Raw genomic sequence first — 26,036 nt, forward strand, 5'->3', positions numbered from 1 at the left:
CACACACATACACACACACACATACACGCACACATACACACACACACACACACACACACACACACACACACACACACACACACACACACACACACACAAACACAAACACAGGCATGGCCTTGTTTGAAGGTTCTCGCATGGGAGTGTAGCTCTTCCAATATCCTTGACCAAACAGTAGCCCTGCTCATCCTGTTTAATCCAGTGCCCCACTTCTGGAGGGCTGCACATGGAGCCCAGGGGAAGAAGGGCATGCTTACACTCTGTCTTCTTAGTCAGCCAAATTAAGGAAAATTTGGAAATCTTAATATATATAGGGGGACGTAATCCCCCTCAGGAACAGTCATAGGGGAGGGGAATAATGGGAAAATGGGGAGGGGGAAGGAATGGGAGGATACAAGGGATGGGATAAACATTGAGATGTAACAAGAATAAATTAATAAAAAAAATCATTAAAAAAAATTTATTGGAAAATATAATAAGCAACGTAACGCAGGCTCAAAAAGACAAACACTGTATGTTCTTGGTTATATGAGGATCCTAGCTTCTAATTTTTACATGTATTTTATTTATTCAGGAATGAGTTTTTGTAGACACTGTGAAACCAGAAACCAGAATGGGGCCCATGTCCATAGTAAGGAAAAATAAGGCTTTAAGGAAGATGTGAAGAGAAAGAACATATGTGATCTTAAAGTGGGAGGGAGTAGGAAGAGTTTAAGCAGGGATTGGGGAAAGGGGGCTAAAACAGAGTGAGTGCCACCATAAACTACAGATGCCACTTAGGAAACAGTTGAAGAGAAGGAACAGGATGGGAGCCTACCATAGACGTCCTCTGAAAGACTCCACCCAGCAGGGGACCCAAGCAGATGCTGAGACTCACAGCCAAACTTTGGGGTGGAGGACAGGGAGTCTTATAGAAGAGTTGGGGAATAGAAGGACCTAGAGAAATCAGGAGCTCCATAAGGAGACCAGTGGAGCCAGCAAATCTGGGTGGAGGGGGAGGGTGCTGCAGAGACTGATCTACCAACCACGGACCATGCATGGTGTGGACCTAGACCCTCTGCTCAGATGTAGTAGATAGGCCGCACAGTCTCCTTGTGGCTCCCATAATATCGGGAGCAGGAACTACTTCTGACATAGACTCTGGCTCCTACGTGTTGATCACTTCTTTCTTGCGGGGCTACCTTGCCAGGCTGTAGAGGAAGAGGAAATAGGCAGTCCAAATGAGACTTGATTGGCTGAGGTCAGATGCTAGGGGAGGAGATCTCGCCTTTCTGAGGACTAGGGGAGGCAGGGAGAGCGTATGGGGGAGGGAGGATGGAGGTGATGAAGGAGGCAGCTACAACTGGACGTAAAGTGAACAAATTTAAAAAAATAAATTAAAAAAAAAAGAAAGATAATTTTAAAAATTGGAAGAAGAAAGGAAAAAAAAAAAAAAACCACAAAAGAGTTAGGGAAGAATGTGCAAAGTCCACTGTGTTACAAGAAAAGCTACAAACAAAGGACCACAAAGACAATTACCTTGAATGTGCTCTTGTGTTCTATTTGGCAATCTGATTGCTGAATCTTTCGTTTTCACCATATTCTATTAAATGCCTTTCCTCCTTGGTCCATTTCTCAGATCCTGGCCTATCATCACACATCACAGCCATAATTTTGCAAACAATTTCACTATTTAGCACTTAATCAAATCCTCTTTGAAGCCCACAGCAACCACCATCATTTCTTCTCTCCCTTTTCCTCCCCGCAGCCTTAACATAAGGCATAAGGAAGATGCTGAAGCTCAGGGTTTGGATTTGAATCAGCACTACCTTCTTTTATGAGGCTTGTTTTCATGTTGTAGGCAGAAGCAGAAGCTGAGAAACTAATCAGCCGGTGGGAGGTAGGGAGGTGCCCCTGGACTACCTGAGGGGTTACTGTAACTCCAATATTTTGGTTTGTGTTTGTTTGTTTACTTGTGGCTCTGTCTCTGGTTACGTCCTCCATGATGATAATATTTGGATATCATCTGCATGAAGAAATGATTTCTTTATGATTCTTTTAAAATATTAAGTATATTTAAAAGAGAGAGAATATTAAAATAAGTTGGATCAGAGAATTGAAGACAAAAAAATTTTAAGTAGACTTTAACAAAGGATGGAGGTGCAGAACAAAAGAAAAAGGGGCAGGCAACTTCTTTTTGCACTATGTCCATTAGCCTCATGTGTGGCTGTGGTCAGGTTACAGCTTGTTCCTGACAATTGCTCAGTCAAATGCTGAACTAGATGTTTTTTGTTTGTTTGTTTGTTTGTTTTTTAAGATTTATTTATTTGTTATGTATATAGTGGTTTTTGCTTGCATGTACACCTGAACTCCAGAAGATGGCACCTGATCTCGTTATAGATGGTTGTGAGCCATCATGTGGTTGCTGGGAATTGAACTCAGGACATTTGGAAGAGCAGCCATCTCCCCAGCCCCTGATCTAGATGTTTCTAAGAAGGCATTTGTTTACATGTGTTCAAAATGTACTGTCAATTGACTTTAAGTAAAGCAATTTGCTTTAGGTTAAGTATAGGAACTTTTTATCTTTTTACTTACCCACTGTGTGGGTGGCCCCCAAAGAGAGAGACTGAACTTTTGTAAAGAGGAAAAAAATCTGTTAAGACAACTTAGAACAGCCTGTCTGAGTTTACAGCCTGTTGGCCTGTGCAGTGGATTTTGGATTCAAGGCCGGACCTTCAACTCTGACTTAAATTTCAGTCTGTCACCGGCTCTACAGGTTTCTAGTTTGCCAGACCTGACATACCCTCAACTCCAACACATTTCATACCACACACACACACACACACACACACACACACACACACATATATGCATACATACATATATATATCTATGTATATATTACAACCAATGCTTTATTTGGGTTTATGAGTCTGCGTCTTTCTTTTTATTAAAAGCTCTTTGAAGTCCAAAATGCTTCTTATTCATATCTGACTACAAATACTGCCTGGTAATACTTTAAGAACTTTGAAAACAATAGAAAAACTGTTCCATGAATACAAACATGTGGATGGGATGGGAATAGATTTTAAATGTGGGTTTTGATAGTGCATATCATAGTTTTATAACAGATTCCCTTTAATTCATGACATGAAGATGATATTTGCTAACTAATATGATTAGAGGAGTTGTAAACCTGAGAGGATTTTATCAAGCAGGACATAGGAATAATTCAAGAAAAATGGCTTGCTATCCATTGCTCAGGGACATATTGGTGTCACATGTCTAAGTGACCACTAAGTTAGGCATACAGATAAGATATCTCTTTCAATGTCATGCCCTCTTATGAGACTCCCTTATCTTGATGAGTTTGCAGAAGTCAGCTCCTCTTCCTATTTGTGTGACCTGTAGTTCACACCATTGATGGGAAGAGGTGGGTGTGTTGGAAACTGAGTGTTCTTAATAGCTTTGTGCATTGTGAGGAGCTCCAAGTTAGCCATGGACCCAGATCTTCTGGTCCAGCAGATCTTAGAATCTGGCGTGTGTGCTGCATTGGGGAGGGGAGTATTGGCTGGAACACAAGTGCTAGGAGGCCAGTCTCTATGGAGAAACTAGAAAAGGTTTTTCCTACAGGTCTGAGGCCATGCCTGGGTACCATTGAAATGAAATACAACCAGATCTTTTCAGTCTTGAGTGATGTCCTGTATTCTTTATCATAAGTAAAATGTAAATTATTGATTGGAAAATAGTTGTTTACTGTTTGTGTTCAGGAAAGGAAGCCCCAAAGTATAGAAACTTAAAAACTCTTTCCACTTAAAGACGAATGAAAGGAAAGAACAGATGACATAACTCAGGAATTTCCCACTGTGCATTTTCACTCAGAGCTAGAAGCCATGACTTACCTCACTAGTCCTCTTCTGTTTGCAAGAAAACACAAGATGGCCACTGCAATATGTGTCACGAGGAACCCAAGTCCGATACCCAGCAGAGTCCATATGTCTAGGATTTCAAACACATAAAAGGGATAAACATGGTCCAAAAAAAAAAAATAGTAAAGATCCCAAGCTGTTTGTTCATTCATAATGTTACCTACAATTCTGAGTGTACACAAAACCCGCAGTAGAAAGGTTAGACCTGATGTGGCATCGATTTCCCGTCCATCCTTGTCCACACCTGAAAAAGAAACATCATGTGAGAGTTGAAAACAGAACAAACACAAAATGGGCGAAGGCTACTTGAGCAGAATGGTGGTCACATTGATGATAGTCAAGAAACCTGGAGATAATAGGACGATGAGAAAACTGGATGAGAAACCAAAATGTTAAGTCAAAATGACAACATCACATGTTATTATTTTTATGCTTTTGTCTAATAGAATTTTGTGGATTTTAAAAGACAGATCTCGGCTTTCACACATCTTTTTTTTTATTTATTTGTAAATATTGACTTTTTTTTCACTAGTAGCCATTGTCATTTTATTTCTCATCTGTCTCAAACGCAAAAGCTCTCACGCTGGGTGTCTATCTTCATGTGTGTATGTCTGCACATGAGAATGGGGATAGTAGACAAATGTGGGGGCTACTCCTCTGGGGCCATTCACTTAATTTGGAAATAGAGCCTCCCAGTGGCCTGAAACTTGACAGGTAAGCTTGGCTGGATGGCTGGGGAAATTCAGGATCCACCTGTCTTTGTCTCCTCAGTCCTGGGATTCCAAGCACATCACCAACATCCATGTTTTAAAAAGATGGGTTCTAGGGACTGAACATGGGATCTCATACTTAAAAGGTAAACCCGTGACCACCCAGGCTCCCTCTTCAGGCCTCATAGTTTTAGAAGTGACGAGCTTAAGTTTGTTCAGATAATATACTATAGGTTACCATACATATAAAGCAGAGTACAAATGCATTTCTCATCACGAGTAAATCATCACATAGATTTACAATTAGCTTAGATTAATATCATTTGTACCTTAGTAAAAAAGTATTCAGATGACACCAACTTCCATAACCTAGTTTATTCAGGAATATAAATGTCAAACTGGCCATACTGGAACAGATTATCCTCAGAACATCAGAGTCTGCAAACCAGACTGCCCTTCTAAGCACCATGTTTGTTATCCATGACAGGGTGCCCCTGTCTCTCTCTCTCTCTAGCCCTGACCTGTAAATCAGAAACCTACCAGCCTTTGAATCTCAAGTGTTGGGATTAAAAGATATTACCACTATGCCCAGAGAAATATTTTTATTTCTAAGTCATTTTTCCTGTATAGTGATTCCACAAAGGAGTGTTGAAGTAATATCTATGTTCATATTTAGCAGAAACAATGAGATACAAATTGAAGTGTTCTGGCCTAGATTTCCTGTAAGGTCATAGTATGTGCTACAAAATTAGTTTAAAAGTAACTTCTGAATATTGTGTTTAAACTTGTGTGTCAGAAGTATTGCTTGCTGTCCTGGCTAGTTTTATGTCATCTTGACACAAGCTGGTGTCATTGGTGGACAGAAGCCTTAGTTGAGGAAACATCTCTGTAAGATGAGCCATAGTCAAGCCAGTAGGGCATTGGAGTGATTGACATGAGAAGGCCAGGCAACTGTGAATGGGACCATACCTGGAATGATGGACCTAAATTCTATAAAAACCAGGCTGAGCAAGCCATGTGGAGCAAGCTAGTAAGCAGCATCCCTCCATGGTCTCTGTCTCTAGGTTTCTGCCCTGTTTGAGCTTCTGTCTTGACTTCCTTTGATGATGAACAGTGAAATGGAAGACTAAATCAAATAAACCTTTCTTCCCCAGCTCAGTGCTTCATTACAGCATCAGTAACCCTAACTAGGATAATCTATAGGCACATGTTTTCTGTCAATCTCCCTTTTAAATTTGAGAAGTTGGATGAGTGGAAGCACTTCATTTTCAAAAAATGAATTGAGTGAAATAAAAAAGGCCCATTTACTGGTTCTAACAGGTCACTAGATAGCTCTCCTTTGTTAAGCTAATATTCCTTTAAACATAGAAATCAAATGCAATTCAATAATTTTGAAATTTATGAAATTTAGATGAATATAGATATATTGAATTTTGGGTATTCAGTTTTTCTTCTCACAACACGTATGACTGTAAGTCTCCTTGCCAGTCCCCATTCAACAATGAGTGCTACATAGCAATCTTTCACATGTGCATGCTGGTGTGGCGTATAGATACCTTATGTATTCTGTGTCTGCTCTGACAGGGGCAGGGGAGAGGAAAGAGAAATGTTTACAGGGTTGCAGAAAGAATTCAGAACATTTAATGTGTTTTCATCTCCATTTCTCAAACAAAACCTCCTCTATGGAACACCAGTTTGAAGTAATTATGGCAATTTGATCCCTGGGCTTCTGTAATTTTTCCATGGCAGGGTGGTCGTCCTCCTTTGAACCAGATCCTGAGGACAGCATCAGTGCCATGCCAGGATGGTAGCTGCCCCTCCTTCCAGCAGCAGCATGGAAATAACTTTCTCCTGCCTCCCCTGGAAAACTGCAGTAACTGAGGAAAGCAAAAAAGAATATTTTCTCTGATCCAAGTACAGCCGAGTGGACTCATTTCCTCCAAGCTTACCATAAATCCCCAATAAATTCATTAAGATGTTTTTGAAAGAAAATACTAGCATCCCTCTCCTCATCATTTTTACAGGGAGTCTTTCTCTTTACTAAGCCAGTAAGATTAGAATAACAATGAAAAGCAGCAATGTCTAACACCCCAGGATGAAGACTGCTTGAGGATTTAGTGGTGTCTGGGTGGTTTTCTGCTTGTCAGAGGAGAAGAGTCCAGGCCCTTGTGGGAGAAATAAGGCAGGAAAGGTGGATGAGCTGTGGGCAAAGATCAGTGTGCTTTGGTTATAAGGCTAAGCACCAAAGAAGAGCCATCCAGACAGGAACAGTCTAGTTACAGAGACAGAATCTGGACCTATCACCCAGCAGTCCAGCAGGTTTTGGGCTATTGCATAATTGCTTGAGGCTAGAAACTTGTTCCAACGGGGAATAGGACAAAGATTCATCATATACCTTGACAATTAAAGACCAAAATGTTCCTTATAGGAATTATTTAGCTATTTTATGTCTAGGCAAGGCTGAAAATAAACGTGCTTTTACTTCTTATTTAAAACAAAGAGTGAGCCGGGCGGTGGTGGCTCGTTCCTTTAACGCCAGCACTTGGGAGGCAGAGGCAGGCAGATCTCTGTGAGTTTGAGGCCAGCCTGGTCTACAGAGTGATTACAGGACAGCGGGAGCTACACACAGAGAAACTCTGTCTTGAAAGACTAAAAAATAAAAATAAAAAATAAAACCAAGAGTGAGGTCACCCAGACCCAGAAAGACACACGTGGTATGTACTCACTGATAAGTGGATATTAGCCCAACATAGATGTCCTCTGAGAGACTCCACCCAGTTGGGGATCGAGACAGATACTGGGGACTCATAGCCGGACTCTGGGTAAAGAGCTGTGAGTTGCATGGAAGAGTTTGGGGATGGAAGGATGGGGATGGGGTTTGTCAGGAGCTCCACACGGAGACTATCAATGCTGGCAGATCTGGACCCAGAGGGCCAGCACAAACTGATGCACCAGCAAAAGACATTGCAAGCAAAGGACCTACCCCATTCAGATGTAGCTGACGGATTGCTCAATTGGTAAATGGGGAAAGGGTGTGTGGGGGGAAAGGGGATTGCCTCTGAGAAGAACTATGGCGCCCAAATGATTTGATCACTGCCCCTTAGCGGAGAGGCCCCCGCGTGGGAATACAGAGGAAGTGTATGCAGGCTATCAGGATGAGACCTGTGGACAGACGGATGGGGAGGAGGACCCCACCTGTCAGAGGTCTAGGGTAGGAGAATTGAGCAGAAAAGGGAGAGTGAGAACAGGAAGATAAGAGCAAGAGGATTACAATTGGAAAGTAATGTGAATAAATAATAATAATAATTTTTAAAAGGAGAAAATAAATAAATCCTAGCTCTTCAAAGAAAAATACAACCCAAGTATTTTTGGTTTTACCAACTTGTGCCAATGTATCTATGAAGGCTCTGAGCATACTAATGCTACCTTAATATACATCATTCTAATTCAAAATGCTTGGATATTGATTTTTTTCCCTATCAACCTCTATGCATGAGTAAGTATCTCCTCCTTTTTTTCATGCCAAGAAGAAAGAAAATAGGTCCAATAACTTTGAATTGTTAATCATGTTATTTTTAAATGTAGTCAGCTTACCGTGTATTTTTATTCAAAGAGTCCATAAGAAAAAATACATATAAACACCTGACTTATTTAGGTTTTATGCATCAGTTTTTACCATTACTTTGCTTATTTAGTAAGTTCTTCATTTTAATTTTCTTCTTACTACCTGAACGTTCAAACTATGACCCAATTATAGAGAACATTGTTAAGTGCTTCCCCCGAATTCACTTCACCAATGCCCCGACATGCAGCTCTGTAGCTTTCCTTTGGTTTGGGTGGAGTGGGGGCCCATTTGATCTCTAGCATTTGGCAAATCCTCCTTCCAATGATGCAGGTGTCAGCATATAGATTCCCAGCCAGCAGAGATGGGTTTACAGTGCTTGATAACAAAGGGTTGTGCTTCAATGGCTATTGTAACCTTAAAGACATTCCTTTCTCAACTCTAATGTGAAAGAGGAAGGAACTTTGGAGCCCTGTTGCAAGCTCAGAGAGTCCCCATGGTACTGTTTTCCTGGAAAAGCCATTCTGAGGATGTTATTGGCTAATACAAGGATGGTCCAGGAAATCACTGAGAGATGGAGATAACAGTGTTTATCTCTACAGTTTTTCCTCAGGTCAAGCTTCAATTCTCCACAGTTAGGCTTTTGGCTTTGAGTCTGAAAATTTCTTTATTGTTTTGAACAGTATGATTTAAGAGTTTTAAAAAAGAAATTATTTATGTGAGTGCATGGTACTTGTGTCCTGGGTCCACAGTGGTCAGAAGAGGGCACTGAGTTCTGCAGAGCTGCTGTTAGGACAGCTGTGCTCTAAACTCTGTCCTCCGGAAGAGGAGAGGAACAACGTGCATTTCAATATATTTCTGACTAGACCTACAATTCAGTATTGTAGAAGACAGGCTTGTGTCCTTTCATTAAGTGTTTTTAAAGCAACATGTTATAACTATTAAACGTACACTTGCCACTTTTGCTAGGAGGGGCCAGGATCGCTCCACATTTACAGTCCACATTTAGCATATTACAAATTAGGAAACATTTCTGCATTTCATCTTTGATAAAATGAACACATGGAGAACCTGAGTTTTATATCCATAAGGAAACCATGCCGAGAAACTTCCTACTGTGGCTTCACAGACTGTCTTATGCTGGCCACATATGCTTTCTTCCCATGGTAGTTCTCAAATTGAAATACGGAGTGTAGTTGGATATAGCAGTAATTGACATTATAATTTTTATTTGTTAGAAGATCATAATTATGAGGAATGTCTGATCTGGATGGTCTCAAAATGCCTATTTGTCACAGTAAGCCTTACCTGGAACATCTGTGGCTACAAACATGTGTGGCTGGGAGGATGGGGACATGAGGTAGACCTGAACCCTAGGTAAAAATGCACTGCTCTCTATCTCCATGGCTTTGCCGAATTCAGACATGTAAGGCTCATTTATAAAAAGCCATAACAAAAGAATACAGAATGCATAGGAGAATGGCACAAAAAAGCCATATGAAAGTGTGCTGTCACATGCCGTGCCACGCTGCTGCATATACAGTAGTTAGCTTTCTCCTAGTCACTCTAGTCACTGCTCTTCTCAACTAAACTTCTGTACTATGGCCTAAAGTCTGGTCTTTTAACTAAATCTGACAAATGTTGACGCCAAGCCCTTCAGGGACATTTAGTGACAACATAAACAGAACTAAAGTCATTGGCACATCTTCTGTTTTTGAGGCAAGGAAGAGAAGCAGGTACTGGATACATTTCTACAAGCTACAGTTTCTCCTGCAGAAAAACAAAAACAAAAACAAAACAAAAACAAAAACAAAACAAACAAACAAACAAAAAAAAAAAAACAGGAGAAACCTGGAGGCTTCCTGAGTGACAGGCAGGGGTTATATCAAGAAAATGAAAATAAATAAATAAATAATTTTTTAAAATGGGTGTAGGAAACTAGAGGTAATCTCTTGGCAAGGCACATCAGCATTATGGCTGAATTTACTGTAATAGAAAGTGAGAAAGCAGGAGGAGCCACAGAATAATCTCCGAGCCACAGGACGCTGCCGCTCCATGGTGAACTGCAGTGATTAATTTGCTTGTACTAATTTCCCCCATGACTAATTAGCTCCAGCATGCTTTCCAAAATTTGTAAGTATTAGGCGGAGCCCACCTGAAAGAAAACGATAAACATCCTGCTCCATTCATGCATAGGGGTCTGTTTTTTATACAAAGAGGAGAAAGGGAGAAAAAAAATGTAATTAGATTCTTTTGGCTACAGCCAACACACTAATCTTTCTTAAATTGCAGTGATTCTTCTGCTATTAGCAGGTTCTAAGCAAGGTGTCACTGGAATAACTCATTTCTGGGTGTGCTTGGCAACACCCATTCATTACCTTTCCACACCTGGAACACAAGCTCATCTTGTCCTTTTGTTACTTGTCACACTACCAGGACAAAAATAAAGAACAGCTACACACATCCAGAGCTTGTGGTCATGGACGCCGAAAGGCTTTGCTCTGGCACTTCAAGCGAATTGAACTGTTGTGTCAAGCAGTAATACCAAATGTAGTTTATTTATATTTCTTCTAATCAATTCGAAGAAAACAAAAGGAGTCTGGGGGGTAACAATAAAGATATTGCTATGTGAATAGTTAAATTTAGAAGACAGTGTGTATATCAACGAGATACCATCCAATCCTTGCCAATGATTCAGGAGAATGAGAATACACATATTTGTGTGTGATTTCTAAAAAGTATGAATCAAAAGAATCTTCAGCTTACTTTGCAATGTCACAGCCTACCTAGGAAGAAATAAAATGAGAGTTCTTTGTTTTGAAGTATTGGGGTGGGAAGAGTGTCTTGTTTGGTAAAGTGCTTGCTGCAGAAGTGTGAGGCCTGGAGTTCAGTTCCAGCACCCCATAAAAGCCTGGCATAGTGGTGCCTGCTTGAAATGCCAGCACTGAAGATGTATCCCTGGGGCCAATGAGAGACCCTGTCTCATAAACCAAGGTGCCTATACAATAACACCTGAGGTTGAACTCTGGCATGCGCGCGCACACACACACACACACACACACATCTATACATGCACTTGTATACTCTATAGACTCATGAACATACACACACATCCTCCTCCACACAGTCATAACACACACACACACACACACACACACACACACACACACACACAAGTTTTGTAAGTTGAAGTGTTTCTACATTTGCCTCTTTGTTTCATTGCAGCCATCATGTCTCATCAGTTTTACTTTACAAACTGTTCATGTTCTTCAGCCCCATTGTGTTCCTGTCCTTGAACCTGGCTAAAGGCCTCTGGTCACTGTGGCACAGGAACAGGAGCTGGCTGGGTTTCTGGTATCCAAACTAATGTCACATTATATAAATTCTCTGACTGACAATCTTCACTATGTCTCTAGTCTTTGGGGAGTCCTGCCCGGTATGATGGCTCTATGTAAAAAGCCTTTCCTGAAATGGGTTGCACAGCCTTGATCTCAGTTTTATTGAGGCTCACAACCCCCTTTTACTTGTGCAAAGTCTCTTCACTGAGACTTTCACACTGTAGGACTTTTCATGACCTTTACTGTCAGTGGCTGGAAAATGATCTCATTTCATACCCATCTATGTAGCTAGTATTTACCCTCTTAAGGTCAGAGACCAAATGCTATTAAGTCTGGAGACTTACTTTTGTGTTCTAGCTTGATGTAGACATTCCAAGTTTGGCACCATACTGTCCTGATGGTACTAATCACACAGTACTTCAGTGATCAGCTCCTTGTTAATTTCTTTCAAACTCACTTTATTGAAAGCATAGCCTATATGTATTCACTCTTGTAGGATCTAACTAGCTCCATTCTGTGTGTAAATGTCCACTGAAAATATCCATTACCATCACCATGAGAGCAATTAATATCTGGATTATATATTATAGACATCAAAACACTTCTCTCTTGTGCATACAGAATCTTCTTTGACCTTTACACCTTCTACTTACAGCATTAGCATGCCTTAGAGTCAACTGGGACAGTGGCCCAAGCACTAAGTGATGAGGCCAGCCTGAGTTTCAGACCCAGTAGTTGAGACATGGTACCTAATCATTCTCAGGTGGTATTGCCTCCTGTGTTCTGAAGGAACCATTTGGAGAAGCCCTGTCTGAGAACATCCTTTGAGGTTAACATCAACCATTCATAATGAAGAAAAAGGTCAAAGATCAAAACAGAGAGCAATGGCTTTTTATGTAGTGAGTTCAGGCTCTTTAATCTGCTTGAATTTCTGTCTTCATACCATGTTAAATATTAATGAAAATTAAGTTATAGTGCCCCATAAAACATTATTTAGGCATATTCACATTCTGTCCTTAGGGGATGATAATTCAAAGAACCAAAATATGTGCTCCTGTGTTGTTTTTATTGCAACTTGCTCTTGAAATTGGAGTCAGGCTGCACAGTATTGCATATGTAAGCAGGAAGCAGGCTCAGACGTTATTTCAAATTATTACAGTGAGGAAAGAACCTTAATTACTTCTGAGTAGAGTGAAGAGAAAATTGTTCTTCGGTTTCCTGTGTGCAAACAGGTGTGCGGTGTCCTGGTATAGTTGGAGCAGTAGCATGGATTATTTTTTAGGTTAAAAATAGTCCTGAAGTTGCTGTCTTATGCTTTCTGTTTCCCCTGCTTTCTTCTTGCAGTTATGAAATTGTAAGTCCTCGGAGCTTTATTGAAAACAAAAGAAAAACGAAAGGAAGAGGAAGTAGCAATAAAACTAAATAATTCACAACCTGGACAATTGAAAATGGATGACATATCAGTAGAAACTAGACCCTTTCAAGACTGAGTAAGGGGAAGGTATACAGCTTTGGTGTGGAATATATTTATAGTGTAAAGTAATTTCTGGGTATCATTTTTCTTAAAATTTTCTTCTCTACATAAAGTCTAAAAAGAAATTTCCTTTAAAAATACATATTTTGAACTTGAGTTCTAGCAAGACCTTTTATCCATACTTTCTGTCTACACACTGATATATACATGGACACAAAAACAATATGGGAAGGTTTCAAATGGAGAAAGAATGAACCATGAGTTGTTGGGTTCTGGAAGGAATTTCACCAGCTATATTGCTCACAAAGACTGAGCTAAGAAACTGTAGGAGTCTCAGACTCATTTTGACCTTTGGGTAGAAAAATAAGGCTTTACTTGTGAGCACAAAACTGGAAATCTTCCCATGGCTTTATATGAAACATAGGAAGAATTCCTAGGTCAGCACTCTGCTTTTTGAGAAGTTACTGAGTGCTTTCTGTGTTTTAGCCTTGCTATAAGCTTCATAGAAACTAATCATCAGATAATAGTCTTTCTGGCCTCTAAACTCACTTAGGATAAAGATAAAACCCTGATATACACACGATTATCTTATTCTTGTCTCATATATCTCCTTGACATATGTAACATGTGTGCTCTACCCAGGTTACAAAATGTACACATGTGTGTGCGTGTGTGTGTGTGTGTGTGTGTGTGTGTGTGTGTGTGTATGTTTGGCTAGAAATGAATATGCCTCTAAACAAACGAAAGTTGAAAATTAATTACTTTCTTGGAGATGAGTAAAAATTTCACATTAAATTGGCTTTCAACAGACATGCTTTTTGCACCTGTAGATTCACTAATATTCAAACAGAAAATATTTTGGGGATAATCAATCTGAACCTTCACATACATTTTTGTCATTATTTCCTAAACAATATTATATGATAATTATTTGCATTGCATGGTATTTACTCAGTATAAGTATTTATAGTGATATAGAGATAGTTTAAAATGCACAGTCAATATCCAATATCCAATATAAATACAAACCCCACCACGTTTTGTATTGAGGACTGGATAGAGTTTGCAATATACACCGTGGTCCTAGAATCAATCTCCTGTGGAAAATGAAGGCTGTCAGCACATTAGAAAACCTCCAACTAAGAATAAATGAATACATATATACATCACACTTCTCCTGAAGGGTGTAGCATAATATGCTTGAATATATATGCTTATGTACCTATGTACACACCCACACATCACATCACAGAATGGTAATTCCACTGTTTATGTGTCTTCCATGGACAGAGTAACTGATGGCCTTTTAAATTCACATGCGTGGACAAAGCAAAGAGTAATGGTCTTGAATATGCAGTAACTGGGAAAGATGCACTATTGATGACATCTGCAGTTAACCCAGAGATAAGCTTCTCTGAGATAAGGTTAGAATGCTATGGCAGCGATGGAAAAAATAATCCTCTTAAATGGTATTTCATTTCTGAAAATCTGATACATTTTAAGGACAATAGGTCATTTGACTCTTTGCTGGAAATACTCTAGGTGAAGAAGGTGGGAAAGAAAAAGAAAAAGAAAGAAAACCCCCAACAACAACAACAACAGACAAAAACAACAATGGGTTCATGAAACACATGGACTTTACCATGATGTCTTCCAAGGCTTGCACAGCTCCTGTCATGATGAGCCCTGATAATGACTCTACCACTTCTCATATATAGATCAGCAAGCATTTCTTGTACTAAAAATGTACATACTTCTGTTTCCTGTTAGTTTTGAAATATTTGTCAGGAAGCAGATTCAAATTGTAGGCAATGACAACTGATAGTTAGCAAATATTGCTTCTGTTGTATTGCTAGATCTTATTTTTGTAGCATTTTATATTGATGTCCTATATAACATGCAAACATATCGGTGTAACTAGTGAAATATATTTGCATTTGTTTCACACATTTGATTTGCATAGTTATATCAATATAAGAATTTTAAAAAAAAAGAATTTAAAAGCTCATATTGAAAAATTCAAGTATTTAACAAGACTGTGTATACCATAAATTATGTATTGAAATTTCTTTAAAATCATTGTAATGATTTGAAATAAAGATTTTATAGTTATATGTTCAGAAATATTTTGGATGACCTAAAGCTATTCCCAATGAGTTGGGATAGAAGATCAAATAACAAATCCCTTGAGCTCATGCATTTTTTGAAGTGAATATGGATAGAGGTGAACAAATACACAAAAGAGTATGTATTGACAGAATAATTGCTGAATGAAACACCAGCAGGGTACTGTGAATGTGAAATATAGACCACTCATTGAAGTTTCTTTTTAAGATTAGTTATTTTGCACCAGCCAAAGATAATACAGGCGGTAAACTTTAAACCCCTACCCAGATCTAACAAATGGTCAGAACATTCTCCACAGTTGAGTGGAGAGTGGGATATGACTTTCTCATGTACTCTGGTGCCTCACATTTGACCATGTCCCCTGGAGGGAGAGACCTGGTGGCACTCAGAGGAAGAACAGCAGGTTGCCAAAAAGAGACTTGATACCCTATGAGCATATACAGGGGGAGGTAATCCCCCTCAGGAACAGTCATAGGCGAAGGGAATGATGGGAAAATGGGAAGGAGGGAAGAATGGGAGGATACAAGGGATGGGATAAACATTGAGATGTAACAAGAATAAATTAATAAAAAAAATTCCATGTGTGCTGGTGTTTTTCCTGCATATATGTCGGCACCATGTGTGTGCAACACCCAGATTGGAAGAGTGTCCACTCCACATGACCTGGACTTCCAGTTCCATCGGGATTCTGGGAATGAAACCAAGGTCCTTTATAAGAGCAGTAAGGGTTCTTAATCAGTGAGTTGTCTCTCCTGGCACATCTCCAAGAAGTTTTATTATTAAATGGAGACAGATCTGCTGAGAACCAGCTTAGAAAGTGGGAGAGTGGGGTCACCTTGTCTCTTCCTTTAAAACATGGCTACAATAGCATGTTTGTGGGTAAATTAGGGGTGTAGCTAATACCCGGCATACAGAAAACAGGCACATAAGTAATTTGAGGGGACAGGTGAGTGAATGGGCCCCTGGGCCCCTAGGGTCTTTTCAGAAAGATGCTGTGGACTATGACAGGCAATTGCTGTCTCCTGACAGCACAGAACTACTTGGCAGTTCTGTGATAACAAATATCTTAAAGGAATTTGAAGGATGTGATTAGCAGAAGTTGCCCTGTCAGGGAGGAGGCATGCCCAGTGTGATAAAAACACAGGGATAACGTTTGACTCTTAGACAACAATAAAACAAGAAACAGGAATGGGTGTGTAAGGTTGCTATGCACATCAGCATATAAGGTTACCACGTCAATGTGTGTGTAAGCTTACCACGTGAATGCGTGTGTAGGTTACAATGCAAATTATGAGTAGGGCTACCATATGAGTGCATATTTAAGGTTAGCATGTGAATGTGTGTGAAAGGTTACCACGTGAATGTGTGTGTAAGTTTGCCATGTGAATGTATGTGTAATTTTACTAGGCAAATGTGTGTGTAAGGTTACCATTCTGTGGGTGGCATTTTGTAATTCTCATTTTTTACTACAGGATTGCATACTATGGCTAAACACACACAAGTTGCTCTGCAAGTGACGCTCTAAAGATAAACGGTAGCAATTTCTACAGCTAACCTTAGTGCACAGCCAAGGACGACCTTAACTTTTTCATCCTCCTGCTTCCTGTTTCTCAACTGCTGAGATAACAGCATGAGCCACCACAGTTGGATTCTGAACCTCTATTTTAAAATAAACAATACATATAGTTTTTTTTTTAACTTTACTGTTACAGATAAATCTTACTGCCTCCCCATCCTCTCTATTTCCACGGGCTCAAATTCATACTGAGCTACACACACACACACACACACACACACACACACTACATTAAGTCTTACCCATCACTGAGATAATAGCAAATGCATATTAGTATTTGCTTATTTTTTTATTTTCTGGAGTTTATTACCCAATTTATATTAGCTTCTTAGCTGCTATGCTTTATGTCTAATTTCTGAGCTTGCCAACAAATCTGCAGTGTGATGTTCTACCACAGTAAAGTGTCAGGTAAACTGATAGCATTCCTTTTTCTTTGGAAAGATAAAGTCCCAAAGGAGAACGTCATAAAAGTAGTTCCATTGCCCATTTTTCTTAATGCTACATGAAACTGGCTGTTCATGAACATCGAGATCTTCTATCCAAGACCAGACCAGCCTCCCTGCTTCCATTTCTTCATCTGCTTCAGCTCCCTCCCCGATGTTGGTCCTGTACAGCATGCTTAAGAGGTCACCATGCTCCTGATCAGTTTTAAGTATGTTTGGCTTGGGAAATCAGGTTCCAAAATTATCCATCTAATGCTGCCCATCTTAGGCTAATTTCCTCTTCTTCCTACTCTCTTTCAGCTTTGCGTATCTCCTTCTCCTCTGATCCCTCACTATCTGTGCAAAGAGTGACATCCCAGATACCCTCAAGGAATAGGAACAGAAGAGGGTGATGGAGCACATAATGTGAAGGCAGGAGATGTATTCCCAAGGGATAAAAGGGAACCAGCTAGGGAAAGTGAGGAGGATGGGGAAATTAGTGAAAGGAACCTAGTTCCAGGACATCAGCCAGTAAACCTAGGATGGGTAGGAAAAATTCTGTTTCCCCAATATGAAGAAAATAAATATATGCAATTCTATGGCGTGTCTCTGTATTAATCAAGACCATTAGTGAATGGTGTTTGTCTTAAATTAAATGCTTAATGATACCTAAGTAACAGTATTTTAAAATAACTTATGTAATAAAATGTGAAAAAAACCTCTGTTTATGATAAATGTACAAAAAGAAGCTTCCCAATACTATGTAAACAACATAGTCCTGATATTTTAGGCATTAGTCTTGATGTGTTTTTGAATATTTCTTTTTAAAAAATATCTTAAAATACTGCTTTTAGTATGATAAAAACACAAATCTTAAAAACAAGTACATGAACTGAATCTTTTGCCTTCCTTAGGTATGAGGAAAGCAAACAAAATGTACCTTCTTGTACCTCAGTTTCCTCATCTAGTGAACACACAGAGATAAAAGCAGCAGTGTCATGCGGATATTGCAAGCACACACTGGTTAAATACAGGTAGCTGCTTATGACACAGGTTGCATAGCTAGCTTTCTGTGATGGCCACTCACTATGATCACGAACATATTTAGTAACCCCTTAACTTATTCAGTGCTCATTATGAGAATCCTCATGGCTCAAGAAAGTGACATTTTGATTTAAAAATAACTGGTTCAGATGACTGGTAGAGTAAATGTCAAAAGACTCAAATAGACAAGGAGGAATTCTCTGTCCTAAAATAACCTTGATGGCTGAATATCAAAAGGGCTGAACAAATAGACTAGTGACTCGGTTGCAGCAAGTCAGTAAACAATCAGCTTTAACTTTGCCAATTAAATATCCACAAGATAACAAACTCTTCGCCTTCCAAAGCAAATCATGAACTCAATTGATTGTTCCTTTCTTTCTTTTAAGAACACCCTGACTGTTTTCAGTGGCTTCATCCTGGAGAATCCTGTGCAGTAATCAGAATGTTCCTAGAGGCAGACCACCAAGAAAGCCAAGAGGGACTTTTCACTGTGGCCATCATTATAGTGATAAATAAATGACAGGAAATTACAGTGGATGCCAAGAACCTTGCTGATAAACAGAAGTGTGATAAAAATGCAAGCTGAATATGTCCTTATATGAGCTCCTGGTCCAATTCCTTGTCCCTATCTTCCCATATACACATGTAAGAAAATTCAGGATCAGAGAGGACAGTGAACCGAACCAGGACGAAATGACTCAATTTGTGGTACAAATAACCACTGCTCTTTACTATTACCATCGAGTACATTATAAACTGTGGTTTACCTTAGATATTTATCATTAGAAAATGGAATACAAATGGAGGACACAGGGAAAGATGGTTCAGGCAGTTCTGATGAGACATGGTAGGCTGGGGTCAGTTAGTAGGGAAAGAGGGCTCTCCCTTTCTGAGGACTAGGTGAGAGGGACAGGAGGGAAGAGGGAGGGAGGATAGGACTGGAATGAGACAAGGGAGGAGACTATGATAAGGATGTAAAGTGAATAAAGTTTTAAAAATAAATTTAAATAAAAAAAGAAAGGTTAGCATCCTTAGCCACCACCTTAGCAAATCAAAACTACTTTGAAATATCATCTTACATGTGTCAAAATGGCTAAGATCCAAGACATAAGTGACAGCTCATGCTAGAATGGTTGTAGAATAAGTTGCACAGGTGGACTTCAAGTTTTCACAGACACTATGAAAACCACTTGCTTAAACCATGTTCCTTGTTGCTCCATTAATAATAGGCAGAAGGTGGAAATACCCTAGATATCTATTAACAGAGGGATGGATAAAGAAAATGTGCTACATTTACACAATGGAGTATTAGAAAGCTGTGACATTATAAATTGCAGGCAAAGGAATGGAACTAGAAAAATATCCTGAGTGAGATAACACAGATCAAGAAGATAAAATAGTGTATATTTCCTTATATGTGGACATTAGGTGCTAATCTGTAGACCTAGAGAGGATAGGTTTAAAGAAAGGGATTAAAAGGAACACCTGGATCTCCCTGGTAGAGGGAAATAAAATAGATTTTATGGATGGACTGGGTGCAGGGAGGATGAGAGTGGGAGGAAATATTGGGGAAGGGGAAGGAAGATGAAGTTGAGGGAGGAAATGGTCAGAAAGACAGCTAGACTTGTGGGTATTTGAGGGGTAGTGTGGAAACTTGGTGCAGTGGACACTTCCTAGAATATGTGAAGGAGATCCTAATGGCGTCTCCAAATAATGAGAGAGATAGAGTCCCAACTGGCATCTCTTGTTACCAAACAAAGCTTCCAATACTGGGACTGGGTTACATCCACTTGAGTTTTGGGCAAAGGGGTCCCAGGGACACCATCAAACAACCCAGGCTGTTTCTCCACAACTGATAGCAAGACCCCATTGCTAAAGACAACACCTACACAACGCATTGAATATGGAGAGGGTTGAGCTGTTGCCTACATAGAACGGTTTGCCTTATGCTCTAGTGTCTTTTAGTATAGGCTACTAAAAGATAATGTATCCACTAACCAACTCACAAGACCTGCAATCTACAGTCTGGCCTGCCTGCAAAAATATGCTAGTGCAATGGTGGCACAAAGCTTGTGGGAGGAAGCTACTAATGAATGACTTGGCTAAAGGCCCACTCCGTGAATTGCAGTCCATACCTGACACCACTTGGATTATCTAGAAGCAGAGACTAGATAGCCCAGGGATCTAGAGTGAAACCAAATGCTACTGGCCTTAAAAAAAAAAGTAGTGATAAAATGATTCCTAATGATATTCTGCTATGGTCACAAATCAGTGTTTTATTCAGCCATCACCAGAGAAGCTTCCTTCTGGAGCAGGTGGGAAAAATACATAGATCCACAGCCAGGCATTGTACAAAGGGGATGGGGGGAGGGAAGAGGGAGAGAGGAGAGGAGAGGGGGAGGAGGGAGAAGGGAGGAAGAGGAGAGAGAGAGAGAGAGAGAGAGAGAGAGAGAGAGAGAGAGAGAGAGAGAGAGAGAGAGAGAGAGAGTCAGAATATTCAATTTTAAATGGGATGTCTCTGTGAAATCAAATCCCTTTCCTCAGAGCTCATGGAATCCTGTGGAAGAGGAGGGGAAATAGTTGTAAGAGCCAGAGAGGATGGAGGCCACCAGGAGAACAAGACCCTCTATGTGAACTGAGCAAAGCTCACACGGACTGAAGCGGCATGGACCGGGCCTGTGTAGATCTGCAGCAGGCTCCCCTCGTACAGTGTAGCTTCCAGTTTACTGTTTTGTTTTGTGTTGTTTCGCTTTTAAAAATTTTTATTGTTATTTTTATTTTTTACATATACATTTATATTACTGCACATAAATACAATATACTACATACAGGAAATAAAACCATGAAACAATCAGGAATTATAAAAATGTTACATTCATAAGTTTTGGCTATATAAATTTTCCAATCTTGAAGAAAACATCTTTCCTATCTTGGTGAGTCTATGATTCTGAATGTAAATCAATATTGATCATTATCTCATCTCTATCAACTTAAAACATCTGTTAGACCTAAAGACATTTTAGCCCCTAAACAACTAAGATTAACTGTAAAACTAAACTATCTGGTCTTAAACCCTGTCAGAGACTTGAGAAGGAATAACCAATTTGGGCTATTCCTGAGGAAGACTAATTCTTACCTTCTCAGTATTCCTTAGCTGCCTGTCGTTCTTTGTCCGGGGGTGGGGCCCTGTGAAATCTCTCCATGACACACTAGTTTAGCATGTCTTTTGGAGCTGTATTACTTCAGGTCTTGCTTAGAGGGCCACATCAAGTATCATGGATGACGCTGTTTAGTCATGTTCTGGACACACAATCTCCCAGTAAATGTGTTGGTTCTCTGGTTCCCATAATCGTTTTGTCCCCTCTTCTGCGATGGTCCCAAGTGTTAAGTGCAGGGGTTATATTGCAGACATACCAAAGGGGGCAGGGCACGCCATGACCAGTCGTCTTCTGCAGTTTGATACATTGCAATTTTCTGTGATAAGTTCTGTATGCTGCAAGGAGGAGCTTCTTTCTTAGGGATGAGAGCTATATGTATCTGTGGGTCTACGGGTAGTATTTAGAGTGCAGTCGATTATTATACTAATAAAATGGTAGTAGTTAGTTCATCTCTAAGATCCATTGCCTACCTAGTCCCAAGGATCTGACTAGGTTTCCAGAATCAGGCTATTTGCCCCATGGTGAGTGGGCCTTAAGTCCAATTAGACATGGTTTGTGGCTGCCATGGTACAGTGCTCCTTTTGAACTTTTAGGGCTATCGTGCCAATGCTGGTCTTTGTTGTGGCTTTTGGGCATTGTAGACAGGTGTGGCCATTGGCTGCTTGTTTCTTTTTTCTCTTGGATGTAGCTCAGTAACTTCCACAGATTTAATTTGAAGCAGATTCTCATATCTGTCAGTCCCTAAATATGTTTTTTTATATAAACGCATTTTGTGATTAATTAAAATTACTAGAGATGAAAGACAGTGTTTATTTTGTCAAATAGAGTGTGTGCAGGGGCTACAAGTTTTTATTCTTCACTAAATCCAAATACATCCAGTCATCATAAGGTTTTTTTAATGCAGCACTCAGGGCAGGAAGCAGCAGCAATGTGTAAATATTCAAGAATCTAGCTGCAGCACAGACATTTCTTCCAGGCACCAAACTCTCTCAGTACTCATGTCTGATTCCACTCTGTGCCTGGGTATTTTCAGTTAAACATTGTCTAGAACTGCACTTCCTACCAACAAAGGGAGGTTCTTTGGGGGAATTTAATTTCCTAACTACTTTTTACTTTAAGAAATAAGAATTCTAAATTTAGCTGGCAGTTAATTTGTTTGCAACTGAGCATCAAGTAAAGGCAAATACAATAGCCACTTACGGTACAAAGGCTTCTCTTTCAAAATACAGTGAGAAAAAAATGCATAACGTAATGTGATTTTCCTCCTGAGTTGAGAGTTGATTGAAGACATGTGGATAATGACATTGATCCCAGGCAAAACACAGCCTTTATACCCACTGCCATTGGTACATACCTTGCATGTTATGGAAGCACCTGACCCAATAAAAGAGGCCTTGACTCACTCATGGGCTCCAAAAATGCCTGTGGTTGATTAATTATGTTCTCCACATATCTTGTTTATAAAATGCTCTAAAACTCACACTTTAGAAAAAAATTTCTCTCCCTTCTTTTAAACTTAGATTAATCTTTTATCCATCAGATGTTCATTTTCCCAGTGGAGGGAGCTTGTCAGAGAAATGTTAGTACTGCCAGGAAGATGGCAGCATATTTAGGAGATGATAAATCACTTTGTTGCTTCAAGAAAATCACAAATAAATTTGTTCCCACCGTATACGACATCATGCCATGAAGTCATGGCTGAGTTCTTTGAGTGGTGTGTGTGTGTGTGTGTATGTGTGTGTGTGTGTGTGTGTGTGTGTGTGTGTGTGTGTGTGTGTGTGAAGCCATTCATTAAGAATAAGTCTGCTCATTGGAAACAATTGGTCCAGTTACAAAACTAACACTTGGGATTATAGCTCCATTTGGGTTACTCACTTGGAAGACTCTTTGATGAGATCTAGAGTTGGTTTTCAGCAGCAAAGACGGGGCCGAAGTATCTTTTGTAAGTAGCCAACATCCCCATAAAGGATTCAAAATATATAGAGTAGGAGGCTAATGGACCACTAATGAAATGGACTGACCTCCATGAGCATTAAAGAGGCATAGCACACTAGAGTATACACGGAAGTTCACAAAATTGTTTAGTTTTGTATGTAAAAATAGAAAACAAAGTCTTCTAGGGGAACATACACAGAGAAACACACACACACACACACATACAAGAGCAGACATATGCACATATTTTGGGGTTGCAGAAACAAATACTCAAATTGAAGACAAGTGAACTTTACATTTTCCTAAGGTATTATTCTGGTACTTTAAAAATGCCTACACCTATAGAAGGTACTTATTTGTCCCATCACTTTTCTGAAATGACTACTTTGTGTTGAAATGTTATTTGAAGCAAACTCTAGGCACTTAATTTATTCTCACGTGACTTCCATTACACAGAATAAATAAGATGGCTTGTTTTTGCTCTTGTTACTCTGTGTTTGGGTACAGGACTCTATGGCAGCTATCAATGCAGCAATGGCTATGGGATATGTACATTCTGATTCTCAGCATTGTAGCAACAAGCATTGTTACTATTGTGACCAAATACAAAGCAAGAAGCAACTGAAGGAGACAAGGAGTTCATTTGGGCCCACAGTTTGGGTGTGGAGCCCGTCGTGGTATGTAAAGCACCATGAATGGTTGAAGCTGTTGGTGGCTATGCCAATGCAGGCCTGCCTCTGCTGGTTCATGTCTGTCTGGCTCAGGAAGCATTGAGGAGGCTGTCTGTGTGGACGCACTACAATTCTCAAGGACAACCCTCACCACAGACCCTCTTCCTCCATCTAGCGTCCACTTCCCAAAGAATCTACAATGTCTCAAAGCAGCATCACCAACTGGAGACCAAGCACTCAAGTGCATGCGCCTGTGGAGACATCACATGCCCAAACCTTCCCTTGTGCACAGTGACTTCTAAAAGTAAGACTGCTGTGATGTTGCTTCATACTTCCTCTGGGAGAAAACTTAAACTTCTCATGGTGACATGAATGAACTGCCATGGTCTAAATGCTTTGGCATTTTCCTTCTAATGTGTTCACACAGGGACCACATAGTCAGCACTGGGCTACTTACAATTTAGCAAACCCATTTTTGTGCATTTCGTTCCATCTGAGAACAAGTTACAAGAAAAATAGTAGATAACCCTACTAGGGAGAACATGCTGGGCATTTGCCTTTTCAGTTTTCATGGCACCTGGGGTGTCCCAGTGTGACACTCTGCCAAAAACAGTCTGTTACCCTGACTATGAACTTGGAGGAAGTGACGCACCATGGCCAACCTCACTGGCCACTTTGGTCCTATGTGGGAATTTACCATAAACTTAGCACTGCACCATGTGGTAGCAATTCCAGTACGCTCGGTCCATTCTGTGCCAAGGATTTGGTCCTCCTTTCTGGATTCCTGGTCCCTAAATCTTGTTCTCGAGCTATCTGGGGACTGTACCAAGTTTTATTTTAAAACAAATCCTTTGTACCTAAACCAGCAGAGATACTTCCTTTGTTAGTAACTGAAATCCCTGCTTGCCTTGCCCAGAAAGACCCTATTCTCTGATCTCATCGCTTTTTACAGCAGTCTGTTATGCACACATCTCATTACATTGACGCTCTGTCACTCATCCATCTCTCTGGCTAAATTCGTCATCTTGAAGCCATGATAATTGTCTTCTTTATGCTCTGCCCCTCACATCTATCAGACATTGTAGTAAAAACAGTACTTGGTAAATGCTTGTTTATTTTGAGTGAGAGAACTGTGTGAGGAATAACTAAATCACTGCCGCTTTGAAGTAACCATTTTCTATATTATAGTTTTTCTCCCTAAAATAATAGGACTCCTTGAACCTGCTGGTTTAAGTGTTTTCTAAAGATATACTTTTGAGCAGCCTTAGTCTCATAGAAACACTTCAGGTGGTAGCAGGGTCAAATCATCTCAGCACATCCCAACATCTGCAGGGTATCCCAGCCCCAATCACAGTACTCACTGATCTAATCATCAGAAATCAGGGCATGCTAGTTTCCTACTAGTGATAGTGGATTAACTTGTAACTAGAAAGTGTCCAAATTCCTTTAACTTGTGTCCATTTGGTTTTGGTTTTTTAATAGAAGAAACTAAGTAAAATGATGTTACACAAAATGTCCCATTAGTGACTTACAATATTTGAAGCACAAACAGAAATTAATTATCCTTCAATTTGGATGCAGGGTTCTAGAAATAATGGAGAGTTTTGCTTTCTGGTGCCTGCCCACTGGCTTGGGAAACAATCACAGCTGCAGTCTTGCCTACTTCTGTCACCACTGTCAGGAATGACTAGCGGAGTAACCACCCTCCACACAGTAGCAACAATGTCTGCAGATTTAATCTAATAGGAGGCAAAGGGGGCTGACTCCAGAGATGGAGCTGCACTGGGAAATGGGTAAGAACTGTAACCAAGTTCATTAATCCTTACCCAGTAGCTTAAAAGTTGCTTTCTACAAGTCAGCCCTGTCAATTTTTTTCTACTATCTATTTGACAGATTGAAGAGACCATCCAATTCCTTCGACATTATCCTTTCCAATAATTATCTCTTCAGTCATTTTCTGGTTTCCTTTTAAGAAATGCAGAATATTAATTTTTTGTTCTGTAACATGTTCAACATTGTGGCAATCAACTACATCTGAGTCATAAGTTATATCCCTGCCTTCTTTTTCATTTTTTGATTTTGGTGGAGGGTCTAAGCTGTCTAGGTTAGCC

At 39.9% G+C, this 26,036-nt stretch overlaps 1 protein-coding gene across 1 annotated transcript in view; it reads right to left on the bottom strand.

Annotated features, from left to right (window-relative positions):
- Malrd1 (MAM and LDL receptor class A domain containing 1) overlaps window positions 1-26,036 on the bottom strand; it is a 641,297-nt gene that overhangs the window by 28,538 nt on the left and 586,723 nt on the right. Inside the window, exon 37 of the mRNA XM_051151281.1 lies at window positions 3,882-3,978. Coding sequence (XP_051007238.1) covers window positions 3,882-3,978 — 97 coding nt within the window. The remainder of the gene's footprint in view (window positions 1-3,881; window positions 3,979-26,036) is intronic.

This window comes from Acomys russatus, chromosome 9 (genome assembly GCF_903995435.1).
Source record: "Acomys russatus chromosome 9, mAcoRus1.1, whole genome shotgun sequence".
NCBI classification, from domain to species: Eukaryota; Metazoa; Chordata; class Mammalia; order Rodentia; family Muridae; genus Acomys; species Acomys russatus.